At 43.0% G+C, this 14,068-nt stretch overlaps 1 protein-coding gene across 1 annotated transcript; it reads right to left on the bottom strand.

Annotated features, from left to right (window-relative positions):
- Nucleotides 1-10,771: 10,771 nt before the first annotated feature.
- LOC115974107 lies at nt 10,772-12,379 on the bottom strand. The gene is made up of 3 exons (XM_031094321.1): nt 12,275-12,379; nt 11,518-11,631; nt 10,772-11,281 (listed from the first exon to the last, which is right to left on the bottom strand). The coding sequence occupies exons 1-3, from the start codon at nt 12,377-12,379 to the stop codon at nt 10,772-10,774; spliced, it is 729 nt and encodes a 242-aa protein (XP_030950181.1).
- Between the last annotated feature and the right edge of the window lie 1,689 nt (nt 12,380-14,068).

Genomic DNA, 14,068 nt, shown 5'->3' with positions numbered 1-14,068 from the left:
TCCAAAGTACTTGAGCCCTCTAAGCTCTAGCTACCAATGTCTTCTTGGAGTATTGTCTTCACTAGTTATCTAGATCCCGCAATACCGTTCGATTGTATCGCCAAGCCTCACCAGCTTCTTTTTAGCAAATCCCTAATGCTTCTCAAGCTCCAAAACATTCTCTACATTCTGAATATGTGTGGGTTGTGTTTGGGTACAAATTTCCTCTCAAGGTATAACAAGAGGAGATGAAAGAAGAAGAGACTACAAGGATTTCTCACTTAAGAATGAGTAGCTCTCTCTCTAAAAGGTGGCTGTGTTGTAGAAACATCTCTAGGGTTTTCTTCTAAATAGTCTCCTTAACCAATTGACAAGATAATGATTAAATATCTTCCATCATAGCCAACTAAAAAAATTTCTTGCCAACTAAAATATTTTAGAGAGAAAGGGTACCCAAAATACTTGGGTTTTTTTTTAACAATATTCAAAATCTCAAACTAAAAAACAGTTTCGAAGTGGATCTTTTCTACTCTTTTTTCTTTGGCATAGCTCAATTGCATAAGTTATTGATAACAAATGTTGACATGTTGTTGTGCAATAGGAGAATTCATCACTTTTCTCCTTCCTTAGTCATAACTTCAACTGCATCATCCATATATTGTGCACCAACACCAGTAGCTCTATCCCTCCCACACAAGATCTCAATGTCCTTCAATTGTCAATAACTTTGTTTTTATATCACATGCTTTTGTATTTTTCTAAGGAGAAAAAAAAGAAGCAATGAGTTAACTTAAATAAAATAAATTGGACAATAAAACAAAGGAAAGGGGAAAAAATAAAATAAAAAGCAAAGCAGTATAAGGGAGATGGAAGATAGCATTCGGCATTGCTATGTAGAGACTGTTCATCTTAAAATTGATGATTTTGTGAAACCGATCAGATTGGATGCAAGCTTCATTCTTGAGCTATTCTTGAGATATTATTAGGAAAAATGAGAAGTTGACGATCCTATGTTCATGGAAGCATGGCTATTAGAGGTGGTGTGGCATGAATTGTTTGAAAACCAGCTTCCATTCTTTGTTTTTGAGAAACTGTACCAACTTGCCTTTCCCAATAACTCAAACTCCCCCCCATCTTTAAATGGACTTACTTTTAACTTCTTTAATTCCCTGAACACTCAGAAGAAAAACACTAATGTGGAAATCCAACACTTCACCGATTTGCTTAGATTCTTTCATCTACCTCCATCCAACAAGCTACCAACCATATAGAGACACTAAACTGACTTTTCCTAAGTACTCTGCAACACAGCTGCGTGAGGCAGGAGTAATGTTTAAGGTGGCTTCAAGAAAATGTGCTCTGAACTTAGATTTCCAAAATGGAATGCTGGAAATTCCCCTTTTAAAATTCCAGGATACTACGGAAGCTCTTATTTGAAACATTATGCAATAGAGCAATGTGATTAAAGAAGACCGGCATACATTACGGATTTCTATTTAATGTTGGATCATCTTATCAACACTAGCAAAGATGTGGATTTACTTAGCGATGAGGGAATCATTGATAATAGGCTAGGTGATAGCAATGCAGCGACACCTATGATTAACAATCTTATAAAGGAATCTTCAGGAGAGATATGAACTCTGATTACTACAATCTTCGTAAAGAGTTGAATGTATTCTATGAGAAACTGATGAGGATAAAATAGAGATTACTCACAATAGGATAAGCTGACGGTTAAAAAATAGACGGATACAATTGAACCCGTCAGCTATCATTTGAAGACTATCGACGGAAGTCATTTGTAGGGAGAAGCACCGACAAGGCATCCCATAAGGCTGATAGGGTCATGAAGCTGACAGGACCATAAAGCTAAAGGGATCCTGAAGCAGACGGGATTAAGACTGAAGGCATAGAGTAAGCTGACGACATTAGTAAAAGATTGCTTGCCAATCACGGTTGTGTATATAAGGAAATGTCTTGCTTTCCACATTTTGAGATACCTAAGAGGGATTCCTATATGGAAAGGATTCTGCAAAATATGCCCAATAAGACTCCTATAAGGAAAAGACTTCTACTCCAAGGAAAAGAGGTCAACCCCTTACTACTATAAAAACTCAAGCACTCTCACAAACCAAGGTACGCATAATTTACCCTCTCTAGCACTCTAGAGTTATGAGAATAGTTTTAACTTGACCTTCGAAGGATTCTGCAAAATATGCCCAATAAGACTCCTATAAGGAAAAGACTTCTGCTCCAAGGAAAAGAGGTCAACCCCTTTCTACTATAAAAACTCAAGCACTCTCACAAACCAAGGTACGCATAATTTACCCTCTCTAGCACTCTAGAGTTATGAGAATAGTTCTAACTTGACCTTCGAAGGGTACTTGGCCGGCACCACACCGGTGCTCTCCGTTTGGTCTTCTCTTTTTGTTGTGCAGGTGTTGTTTCGAGCGTGCAAGGACCATGTGGCTTATTGGTAATTTTTTCCGCATCATCAGTTGGTGCCGTCTGTGGGAAGTCGTAGTATAAGTCATATTACCGCTTCCTGGACAAAAAGTTGCATTACGCTCACTCGCTCAATGGTAACTACTAACGACATTCAAGAAGAAGAACCACCCACGACCACCCTCGAGAGACAAGTTAAAACTCTCACTGCTGCGTGTAATGCCTCACCAAACAAAATCGCGACCTGGAAGAGCAACTGCGCCAGAAAAACGCAGCACCGGACAACCAAGGAGCAGACCAAGAAAGGACCAGCACTGATAGAAGGAACCAAGAGGGACCCCAGGCTAGTAACGCCCTAAGCAGACCAAAGCGATAGAACATGAGCCTCCCTTCCCTCGCAGATACGGCTCCGCCACCTATTGTCGTAGAGATGCAGGCGATGAAGGAACATATGGAAGTTATGATGAACGCTCTCAAGGGACGAGTGTTTAGCGATCTTGACAACCTTGTTAACAAAACTAACTCGCCGTTCACTGCCCCCGTCAACTCCTTCCCCCTGCCGAGTAAGTTCCGCATGCCACAGATAGATAGTTATGATGGGGTCAGGGACCCTCTGCACCACCTAGAGACCTTTAAGACCCTGATGCACCTTCAAGGAGTAGCGGACGTGATCATGTGTAAGGCCTTCCCTACAACGCTGAAGGGTGCGGCAAGAATTTGGTTCAGCCGGCTGACACCCGACTCCATCAGCACCTTCAAGGAGCTAAGTGCTTAATTTACTACGCACTTCATCGGAGGACATCGATACAAGAAGTCTACGGCTTGCTTGATGAGTATCAAGCAACAAAAGAAGGAAACATTGAGGGCCTACATAGCCCGTTTCAATAAGGAGGCACTCTCGATTGACGAAACCGACGACAAGATACTTATAGCAGCATTCACGAATGGGCTGAAGAAGGGTAAGTTTTTGTTCTCCCTGTACAAAAAAGACCCGAAGACCATGTCAAAAGTGCTTTACAGGACCACGAAGTATATGAACGCTAAAGACGCACTGTTGGCCCAAGAAGAAAGACCCAAGAAAAGAGAAAGGTAAGAAGACAACCGCCATGACCAAGGCCGGAAGAAAGCAAGGACAGGAGACAGAAGAGATGAAAGATGCCCTAAGCCCCTGGGGGGAAGATTCACAAGCTTCACCCCACTGACCACCCCGATAGATCAAGTCCTAATGCAAATCAAGGACGAGGGGGCTCTGATGTTCCCTGGAAAGCTGAAGAGTGATCCCAACAAACGGTCTAAGGACAAATATTGCTGCTTCCACCGTGACCATGGTCACGACATGGCCGATTACTATAACCTAAAACAGCAAATTGAGGCCCTTATTAGACAAGGAAAACTGCAGAAGTTCGTTAACAAGGAGAGGACGGATCCACTCCCAAAAGACCAGCACCCCCGACGGGATAATGAGTAACCGAGACCCCCCATTGGCGACATAAGGATGATCGTAGGAAGGATGGCCGCCGCTGGGTCGACCAAAAAGGCCCGCAAAACAAACCTTGGATGGTACAAAATGTTCAGCTGACGGGAGCTGTGCCAAAGATAACACGGAGAGAAAGCCCTATTATTGGGTTCTCAGAAGAAGATACGCGGCGCCTTCACCACCCACATCACGATGCGCTTGTTGTCAGCTTACGGGTAGGGGACTACAACATGCACCAGGTGTTGGTCGACAACAGCAGTTCAGTGGATATCCTATACTACCCCGCATTCCAGCAGATGAGGATCGACAAGGAATGATTGATTCTGACAAATGCCCCACTCGTTGGTTTTAGGGGGAGCCGGGTATTCCCTTTGGGTGCGGTCAAATTATTCGTTATGGTAGGCGATTACCCCCGGCAGATCATCAAGGACGTAACATTCCTAGAAGTCGATTACTCGTCTGCCTACAATGCTATCCTCGAACGACCCACTCTCAATTCATGGAAGGCTGTAACTTCAACCTATCACCTGATGATTAAGTTCCCTACCAACTATAGAGTGGGAGAGCTGCGCGGAAGTCAGATGGCCGCGCGTGAATGCTATGTAGCTATGATGGAAATGGAGATTCAGGCCCAAGCTTTGAATATAGAAAAGCACCTTACGGTGACAGAACTGATAGAGAAACTTGAAAAGATACCCCTTAACAATTCCGATCCTGACCGAACGACCAAAATTGGAACCCTCACTAGCCCCGCAATCTGTCAAGAGCTCATCACCTTTCTCAGAGGCAATCAAGATATATTCGCCTAGAGCCATGAGGACATGCCAGGAATAGAACCTTCAATCATGGTAAACAGATTGAATGTATCGCCTTCCTTTCCACCTGTCCGACAGAAGAAGTGAGTGTTCGCCCCCAAATGAGATCGGGCCATAGCAGAAGAAGTCCACAAACTATAGGAGGAGAGCTTCATTAGGGAGGTTTATTACCCCGACTGGCTGGCAAACATGGTGATGGTTAAGAAAGCTAGCGGGAAGTGGAGAATGTGCGTGGATTTCACTGACCTGAACAAAGCCTGCCCTAAGGACAGCTATCCCCTCCCACGAGTCGATGTTCTTGTGGACTCTTCAGCTCAGCATCAGCTGTTAAGCTTCATGGACGCTTTCTTAGGTTACAACCAGATCCAAATGCATGAAGATGATCAGGAGAAAACTTCTTTCGTAACCAGCCAAGGCCTTTTCTGTTATAAGGTGATGCCCTTTGGCTTAAAAAATGCAGGCGCAACGTATTCGAGGCTTATGAACAAGATGTTCGCACAGCAAATCGGGAGAAATTTTCAAGTCTATGTTGATGACATGCTGGTAAAAAGTCGAAGGGAGAAAGATCACTTGGAAGACCTTAGAGAAACATTCAACACCCTTCGCTCCTACAATATGAAGCTCGATCCGGGAAAGTGCGCATTCGGAGTAACGGCGGGAAAATTCCTAGGATTTATGGTGCCTCAAAGGGGGATTGAGGCCAACTCGGACAAGATCCGGGCCATTATGGAGATGGCACCGTCGAGAAATGTGAAGGAAGTGCAAAGCCTCAACGGGAAAATAACAGCACTAAATAGGTTCGTATTGAGGGCAACGGATAAATGTTTTCCTTTCTTCCGCACACTGAAGAGATCATTTGAGTGGACAGCTAAATGTCAACAAGCATTCGTGGAGTTGAAGGCCTATCTCTCCTCCCCACCGCTGCTAAGTCCATCACAGCCAGGAGAAGAGTTTTTCCTCTACCTGGCCGTTTCCCCCACAGCCGTCAGCGCCGCCTTAGTCAGAGAAGAAGAAAGAGTGCAAAAGCCTGTGTACTACATGAGCTGAGTGCTTCGCGGTGCCAAAGAAATATACCCACCTATGGAGAAACTCGTCTTTGCATTAGTAACGACAGCTCGCAAACTCAAGTCATACTTTCAAGCCCATACAATCAACGTTCTGACCGACAAACCCTTGCGACGGGCGATGAGCAATCCTGAAGCCGCGAGTCGGCTAGCGCTATGGGCTATAGAGTTAAGCGAGTTCGATATCCAATATCGCCAACAGACTGCCATCAAAGGACAGGTCGTCGCGGACTTCATAGTAGAATTCACTCACGACGAAGACAAGGGGGTAGAAGAGTCCCCTCATTGGAGCATATATACGAACGGATCATCCAACAGACAAGCCGGAGGGACCGGCATCGTACTACTATCGCCCAAAGGAGATATAGTTGAATGTATGGTCCGTCTCGACTTCCCCACTACCAACAATGAATCAGAGTATGAAGCGTTAGTAGCAGGCCTCGACCTCGCCAAAGCAGCAGGAGCCGCGAATATGGTCGTTTACTGCGACTCTCATGTCATTGCTAACCAAGTAAATGGAGACTATGAGTGCAAGGACGAGAGGATGAAGAGATACCTTGATCAAGTAAGGGTAAGAGTAGACAACCTAGAGGCCAAAATCGTCTAAATCCCCAGAGGAGAGAATGAGTGAGCCAATCGCCTTGCAAAGGCCACTTCAGTAGAACATATGATCATCCTTAGTAACGTACTCTCTTTTGTTCAGCTTTCTCCACTAATAGATTCCAGCAACGTACAGGAAGTAAGCTCTGAAAGTAACTGGACCGCACCATTAATTTCATACTTAAAGAACGGGGCCTTACTAGATGAAAGAGAGGCTGCAAGAAAGCTGAAGGTTCGGGCAGCGAGATTCGTCTTGATAAGAGACGTCCTGTACAAAAGAGGCTTCTCCCACCCATATCTGAGATGTTTGGGTATGGAAGAGGCAGATTATGTCATGAGGGAGATACACGAGGGGATCTGCAGAAACCATTCAGGGTCAAGATCATTAGTGCACAAGCTTGTGCGAGCAGGGTACTATTGGCCCACCATGCAGAAGGACACTGAGGCTTACATTAAGACCTGTGACAAATGCCAAAGATTCAGCAATGTTATTAGACAACCAACCGAAGGGCTGACCCCAATGACAGCCCCATGGCCATTCGCTCAGTGGGGATTAGATATCATGGGACCATTCCTTACAGTAGTGCGGCAGCTGAAGTTCCTGGTAGTAGGCATCAACTACTTTACAAAGTGGGTGGAAGCTGAAGCTTTAGCTACCATTACGGAGAAGAACATACGAAGTTTTGTCTGGAGATGCATCATATGCCGGTTTGGCATTCCTAAAGTCTTTGTCTCAGATAACAGGAGGCAATTCGACAACGACTCTTTCCGAGATTTTTGCTCACAGTTAGGGATAAAGAACCACTACTCCTCCCTTGCCCAGCCTCAGGCTAATAGCCAGGTCAAAGTCACAAACTGATCATTGCTCAAGATTATCAAGACTTGGCTTTAGGGGGCAAAGGGTATATGGCCTGAAGAGTTGCCAAGCATACTATGGGCATACAGGACGACGGCAAGGATGCCCACAAGAGAGATACCATTTCGGCTAATGTATGAGAGTGAAGCGGTCATACCAACTGAGGTCAGACTTACAAACTACAAGGTGCATAACCATGATGACAGTAAAAACGAAGAGGCCATACGTCTACAGCTTGACCTAGTGGATGAAGGCAGAACAAAGGCTAACACAATACCAGGACCGTATGGCTAAGCACTACAACTCACAGGTCCGACGCAGAGACTTCCAAATTGGAGATCTCGTACTAAGAAGAGTCATGGGCGCTGCTAAAGACCCCACCCAAGGAAAGCTCGGCCCCAATTGGGAAGGCCCTTACCAGATCACGTCATGGCAAAGGAAAGGCACTTATCATCTAGAGACTTTAGATGGACCGAAGTTGCCGCATCTATGGAACACCGAGCACCTGCGGAAGTATTACCAATAGAGATGGCAACATGAAGACCAACCCTTTCTTTTTACAGTTTATCGTAGTTAATTTTTATACTCCTCAACTCTATCATTTACTTTAGTTTTTGCTACAATATCTTTTTAAAAGCCCAAAGGGCATGATCTTTTTCTTTTTCCTTCTTTAAGAGCTACTTTTTCTATGAATGAATAAGAGGAGTTTATTCAGAATTAATCGAGGTTTCTTTCTACAAGCTAATAGTCCACGCAAAGTGGACGACTTTAAGTCTGCACAAAGTGGACAGTTCTAAGTCCATAAAGTGGACGACCTTAAGTCCATAAAATGAACAGTTCTAAGTCCATAAGGTGGACGACCTTAAGTCCGCACAAAGAAGACGGTCCTAAGTCCATAAAGTGGACAGTTCTAAGTCCATAAAGTGAACGGCCTTAAATCCGCTCAAAGCGTATGGTCCTAAGTCCATAAAATGGACGACCTTAAGTCCATAAAGTGGACGGTTCAAAGTCCATAGAGTGGACGACCTTAAAGTCCCTCAAAAAGAGAAAATTATAAAAGTGGCGAGTTCATCAAGACCATAGCATGAGAGCTAAAAGCTTACGGTCTCACCAAGTGGATGAGACCATCACCAAACCGACAAACCTACAAAAAATGGAAGGTCATTAAGTCCACAGTATAGACAGAAGCCAAAAGCTAGCAGTCCCACCAAATGAATGAGACCATTGTAAAACTAATAGGCTTACAGTAAGTCCATAAAATGACTGAAAATTAGAAAGCCGACAGTCACATTAGAGTAAGTAAAATTGTTAATGTGGTGACAATTGATGGGCGAGGCTGTAAAGCCGACGGGCTACCAAAAGCAATGGAATCACTAAACATGACATAGATAAAACTACAAAGCCGACAGGCCTAGAAAAATAACGTTCCTTACAAGACAAGGTCATAAAATTAGCAACATAATCAAATACCCAAGGGCAAAAAAACTGACGAGGCTATCTACCTCAAAAGGATAAGATGGATGGGCTCACAAGTCGCACAAAGTCCATACCAACGGAGTTTTCAAACTAGTTCAAAAACTGATGGGATTCCCAAAACAGACGGGAAGGCTTACCAGGACTTCACCTAGCACAATCACTGATTAAAAAATATGAAGATGACGGAATAACATGCCACGTAGCAAATGCAAATAAAAGCCCAAAAAACAAAGGGGCACTTAAACAATTGTTTGAAAAGTAATTGAAATACACATTAAACGATTGTTTGCAAAATGATTGAAATACATAATTGAAGTACAAATAAACTAAGGAGCAGGAGCATCAGCGGGATTCCCGTCAGCTTCTTGATTTTCAACATGTACGATCACAGCCAGAGAGTTGGAAGCAGGAGTGGGAGGAGGATTTGCAGCAAGCTGAGCAAGCACGACAGCACTGTCATCCTTTGAAGGAGGGTTGGGCTCGGGGGAGTCGTCGCCTTCATCGTCCATTGTAATTCCAGATAAGTCTTAGCTCCGGGAAAGCTGACACCACATGTTTAAAGCAATCATCAAACCCAGTGCCATAATACTCGGCACAAAAGTCAATGAATGATTGCCATGCTTTAAAGTTCCGAATGGCGTCAGCACCAGCCGTCTCCGCCCCTTTACTCAGGTCCGTCACCTTCTTCAACTCATTGTTCAACGTACGGACGGCCTCCTTGTATTGTCCCTGTTCATTCATCAAATTAGTATTATGTTTCCAGACACGGGTGACGACCCCCTCCTTGGCGACACAACGGTCCTGAAGGGCCTTGACGCGTACCAAAACTTAAGGAAAGAACACAGGTGTCAGTCAGAGTTAATCGAAACGAAATAAAACCAATTTGACCAAAAAGGCAGCAAGCATACCCTGGTGAGATCAAAAAGGGCTGACGCTCCTAAATCCTCCGTCCCCAGCAAGTCACAAGGCCCTATGTCCGTCGGTTTTATGAAGGACCCAACCTCCCCGACAACATAGTCCTTATAGGTCAGGAGGCAGCAAAGGCCCTCGTTGACGGGACTTGAGGAAGTTATTACCCCCTTGCCCGCACCATGGCTTGGCTTCAAGGGGGATTTTCCCTGAGAAACATTATCCCCAGGAGTGACGGCGGCCTTTTTGGATGGATGGTCATCACTCTCATCGAGTTTCCTCTTTGCAGGCTTAACGACGGTCTTAGCGGTTGACAAGATTTCCCCCCTGCCTCCTTTGCCTTCTTGTTGTGGGCTGCAACAGCCCTCACCCTCTTTTTAGCAAATTCCATCTCTACGCAAGGTAAATAATAATTAGAACAACATATGGGAGAGGAAACTAATGGAATAAGTAAAGAATTTACTCACGACGGTGAGAGAAATCATCCAATCTACAGGCTTCAGCTGACGATTCTAGACCCTCGCAATATAAATGAATAGTGTCAAGGGCGATCAAGTCCCTACACTTTCGTTCCTCCAAAGAAATTTCAAGAACCCGACGGATGAACTCCTCCTGTTTGTCAGTTATGTAGGGGCGGGTATTAGCTGAAAAGAAAAAAAAAAAGAAAGAATGTTAGTAGCGTCACCTCAAAACAAAAGAAAAATGGTTGACGGGATTAACCTGAATCCCTGACGAAAGCCCAAATATTGTCAAAATAACCATGAGGCATTGTCGCCCATTCCTACTGACGGCAAACCCAATCTGTCCCCTCAACAAAGAAATATCTACTTTTCCAGTTTCTATTGGAATCTGGCATATCTGATACTAGCCTTAAACCCTTCTCTCGGGCATTAAAATGGTATGTCCCCTTAGAAGATGCAATGTGATGGGGTCTGTAGCAATAAAAGAATTCATCCAGGGTAAGCTGACGGTTTCCTCCACTAAGACGACCCCACAGGATTTCAGCACCTATGAAAGTTCTCCAGGCATTCGGGGCAATTTGAGTGACGAACAGGCCCAAAAAATCAGCTAACTGACAGTGAAAGGCCGTCAGCGGCAATCTTAGACCCGCAGCAAACATGGCATCATACATGCCAACGTCAGCAGTTCAACATCTCTCGTTCTCTCTAGGGAGACGAATCGAGATATGGTCTGGAATCTGGTAATAGGCACACAACTCCCTAAAAACCTTATTACTCATCATAGGTAAAAACTTGTTGACGGCCCAGTCCTCAGGAAGAATGAAAGGACGGTTATCCCCGGGACCCTCTGAGGACCCTTCACTAGATTCCTCATCACCGTCACCATCATCCCTGTCAACATCAACATCATCCCCGTCAACATTAACGTCGTCCCCGTCACTTCCACTTTCCTTTCTTCCCTCTTCTACTTCATCCTCTCCTCCATGTTCCGCCTCCTCACCCCCCTCAGTATAACTCTCATCACCATAGGGAGATTGGGCCAACGTCTCTCTCTCTGACGAAGGTGAGAAGTCTTCTGACTCATCACCAAAACCAAAGGCCTCGTCGTAGCCCGCTCCTTCGCAAACTGATGACTCCTCACACAACGCGTCACTTGATATCTTACTACCTACAAGTGACGGATCCAATCTAAGTACCTAAGCTGACGTCCTCACTAAGGAATTATTCAGGCATAAGCAAAAATGAAAGAGAAGAGGAAGTGGAACTTACTGGTAAGTTGACTTTTTGAAGAAGAACGACTTCAAGGGCAGCAATGGACAAACTGACAGAAGTAAGGAATGAAGGGCGACAGTCTCTCTCTTTCGAAGATCAGCAAGGATGAAATAGAGGAAATAAGGAGGAAGCGCCATTTATATATAGAGTGAAAGTGCACGGAAGACGAAGTGATGCCCTCGTCAGAAGCAGAGCTAATAAAAATGCGCCATTTATCCAGAGCATTAAATGCACGGCGGCTCGAGGAGTTCCTCGTAAATGATTTTCCAGAACCCTTAAAGAATATAACAATAATCAGTCAACAAAAACATAACTCCATAACCCGTTAGTATAGAAAGTGACAAGAATATGGAGTAGGGGGTAATTGATGAGGATAAAATAGAGATTACTCACAATAAGATAAGCTGACGGTTAAAAAATGGACGGATACAACTGAACCCGTCAGCCTTCATTTGAAGACTATCGACGAAAGTCATTTGTAGGGAGAAGCACCGTTAAGACATACCATAAGGCTGACGGGGTCATGAAGCTGATGGGGTCATGAAGCTAACGGGACCATAAAGCTAAAGGGATCCTGAAGCTGACGGGATTAAGACTGAAGATATAGAGTAAGCTGACGACATTAGTAAAAGACTGCTTGCTAATCACAATTGCGTATATAAGGAAATGTCTTACTCTCCACATTTTGAGATACCTAAGAGGGATTCCTATATGGAAAGGATCCTGCAAAATACGCCCAAGAAGACTCCTATAAGGAAAAGACTTCTGCTCCAAGGAAAAGAGGTCAACCCCCTACTACTATAAAAACCCAAGCACTCTCACAAACCAAGGTACGCATAATTTACCCTCTCTAGCACTCTAGAGTTGTGAGAATAGTTCTAACTTGACCTTCGAAGGGTACTTGGTCGGCACCACACCAGTGCTCTCTGTTTGGTCTTCTCTTTTTGCTGTGCAGGTGTTGTTTCGAGCGTGCGAGGACCATGTGGCTTATTGGTGATTTTTTCCGCATCATCAGAAACCATGGCACAGATGGAAGGCAACGTTAAAACATGAATATTTTAGCACTCCTTGGGGAACGGCTTCAACTGTCGCTGCTATCTTTCTTTTGGTGCTCACTTTAATACAGAAAATATGCTCAATCATCCAAGTAGTTTAGGTTCAATTCCTATGTAATTCGAATGGTTGTTTGATTGTTGATGTAGTGCTATAATTGATATGTAATTTCCAAGTAAGCATTCAAGAGCAGCCATTGGAAGATTAAAGTCACTTGGAAATATGTGGTATTAGTCTTTTACCTTGAAAATCAACTTTGTAGGTATTAAGTATTGTTATGTGTGTCTTGTAATTTTTGTGTCTTGTGAGTTGTTTTTCAGCTGTCGGAAGTTATAGTCACTCTGTGGGTTGTTGTTTCTTAAGATTATATATATGGTAGAAATGTGGGATTCCAAATCAAGCCTTTTGTATTATATATTTGGTTGAGTATAGCTCTCAGTTATCTATCATTTTCTCTTGTTCTGCCTCTGGATTTCCAAATTCTCTCTTCCTTCCGCTTCCAACTGCATCAATTGCTTAGTGATAAAACTTTTATTCCTTTGATCTTGCATGTGTAAAATACTCATATAACGTTACAAGGTTTTACTCTAATATCATTTGTAAAAGCACAAGTCCTTCAAGCCCAATGTGTTACTTCAATGTCATTATCACAACTCAAAAAAAGCATTAGCCACGTATCTGTTAATAGCTCAATATGACTAATTAAGTTGCAATTAGAACACCTTGTAATCGCTTAAATAGCCCGATTCGACCTACTAAATACAATGGTGAAGAAGTGCCCAAGAGTTATAAATTTCTCTATCTCTCCCTCACTGGTCAATATATAACACAAACATGCTTCCGCACACATGCGCCCTCACAAGCATTAGCCACAACCATCGTTGGCAACAATGAAGGTGCTTCCTCCTACCATGAGGCACGGGAGGGGTAGACATGTAGTACCATGCCCCTTTCCATAAGCATGATTACTTGTGACATGGTTGTCTGTGTGGACCAGGGGCATAAGGGCAGCAAGTTTGGATTTATTTCCATAATTAAAAGTTTTACAAGTAGAAGAAAATATTTAAAATAATGCATTAAAAAAAAAATTTTTAACTAAAAAACAATTATGCAGGTATTATTTACAAAATTTTATTGACAATACTTATTATCATTATTTCTGTACATTTTTTATAAAATAAAATTGATAAAACTCAACCTAGAATTTTTTTTTTTTTTTTTTTTTGAGAAACAACCTAGAATTGACTATGGCACAAGAAATATTGATTGGATTAGCATGAGAAAGAGGTTTTTAGCAAAACTTGAAAACAATAGGTGAATTAATAATTTGCATATATCAAAACATATATATATATATATATATATATAAACAGAATATATGAATAGGTATTTAGATATAAGAAAATGTCTCACTTAAAATTACTAATTTAAACCTCAGTTTATATTAATTTACCATATTCCTTCCTACAAAACTCATATTTCTTCAAAATTCCATTCCATTTATTAATTTCCCCTCAAATAAGTTGTCATGGTCACTCCTATACGGATATCCATTCCATTTAGGGTAGTTGCACTTTGCACTCATATACCCTGTACTGCCAAATTTAGCCCAATTACTACCTAAACTTTAACCATATACCAGATAGCCCCTTACCAGA

The sequence above is a fragment of the Quercus lobata genome, chromosome 2, assembly GCF_001633185.2.
Source record: "Quercus lobata isolate SW786 chromosome 2, ValleyOak3.0 Primary Assembly, whole genome shotgun sequence".
In the NCBI taxonomy this organism is placed as follows: Eukaryota; Viridiplantae; Streptophyta; class Magnoliopsida; order Fagales; family Fagaceae; genus Quercus; species Quercus lobata.
Note: the sequence above shows the minus strand (reverse complement) of the source record. Positions and strands in the feature narration are given on the sequence as shown.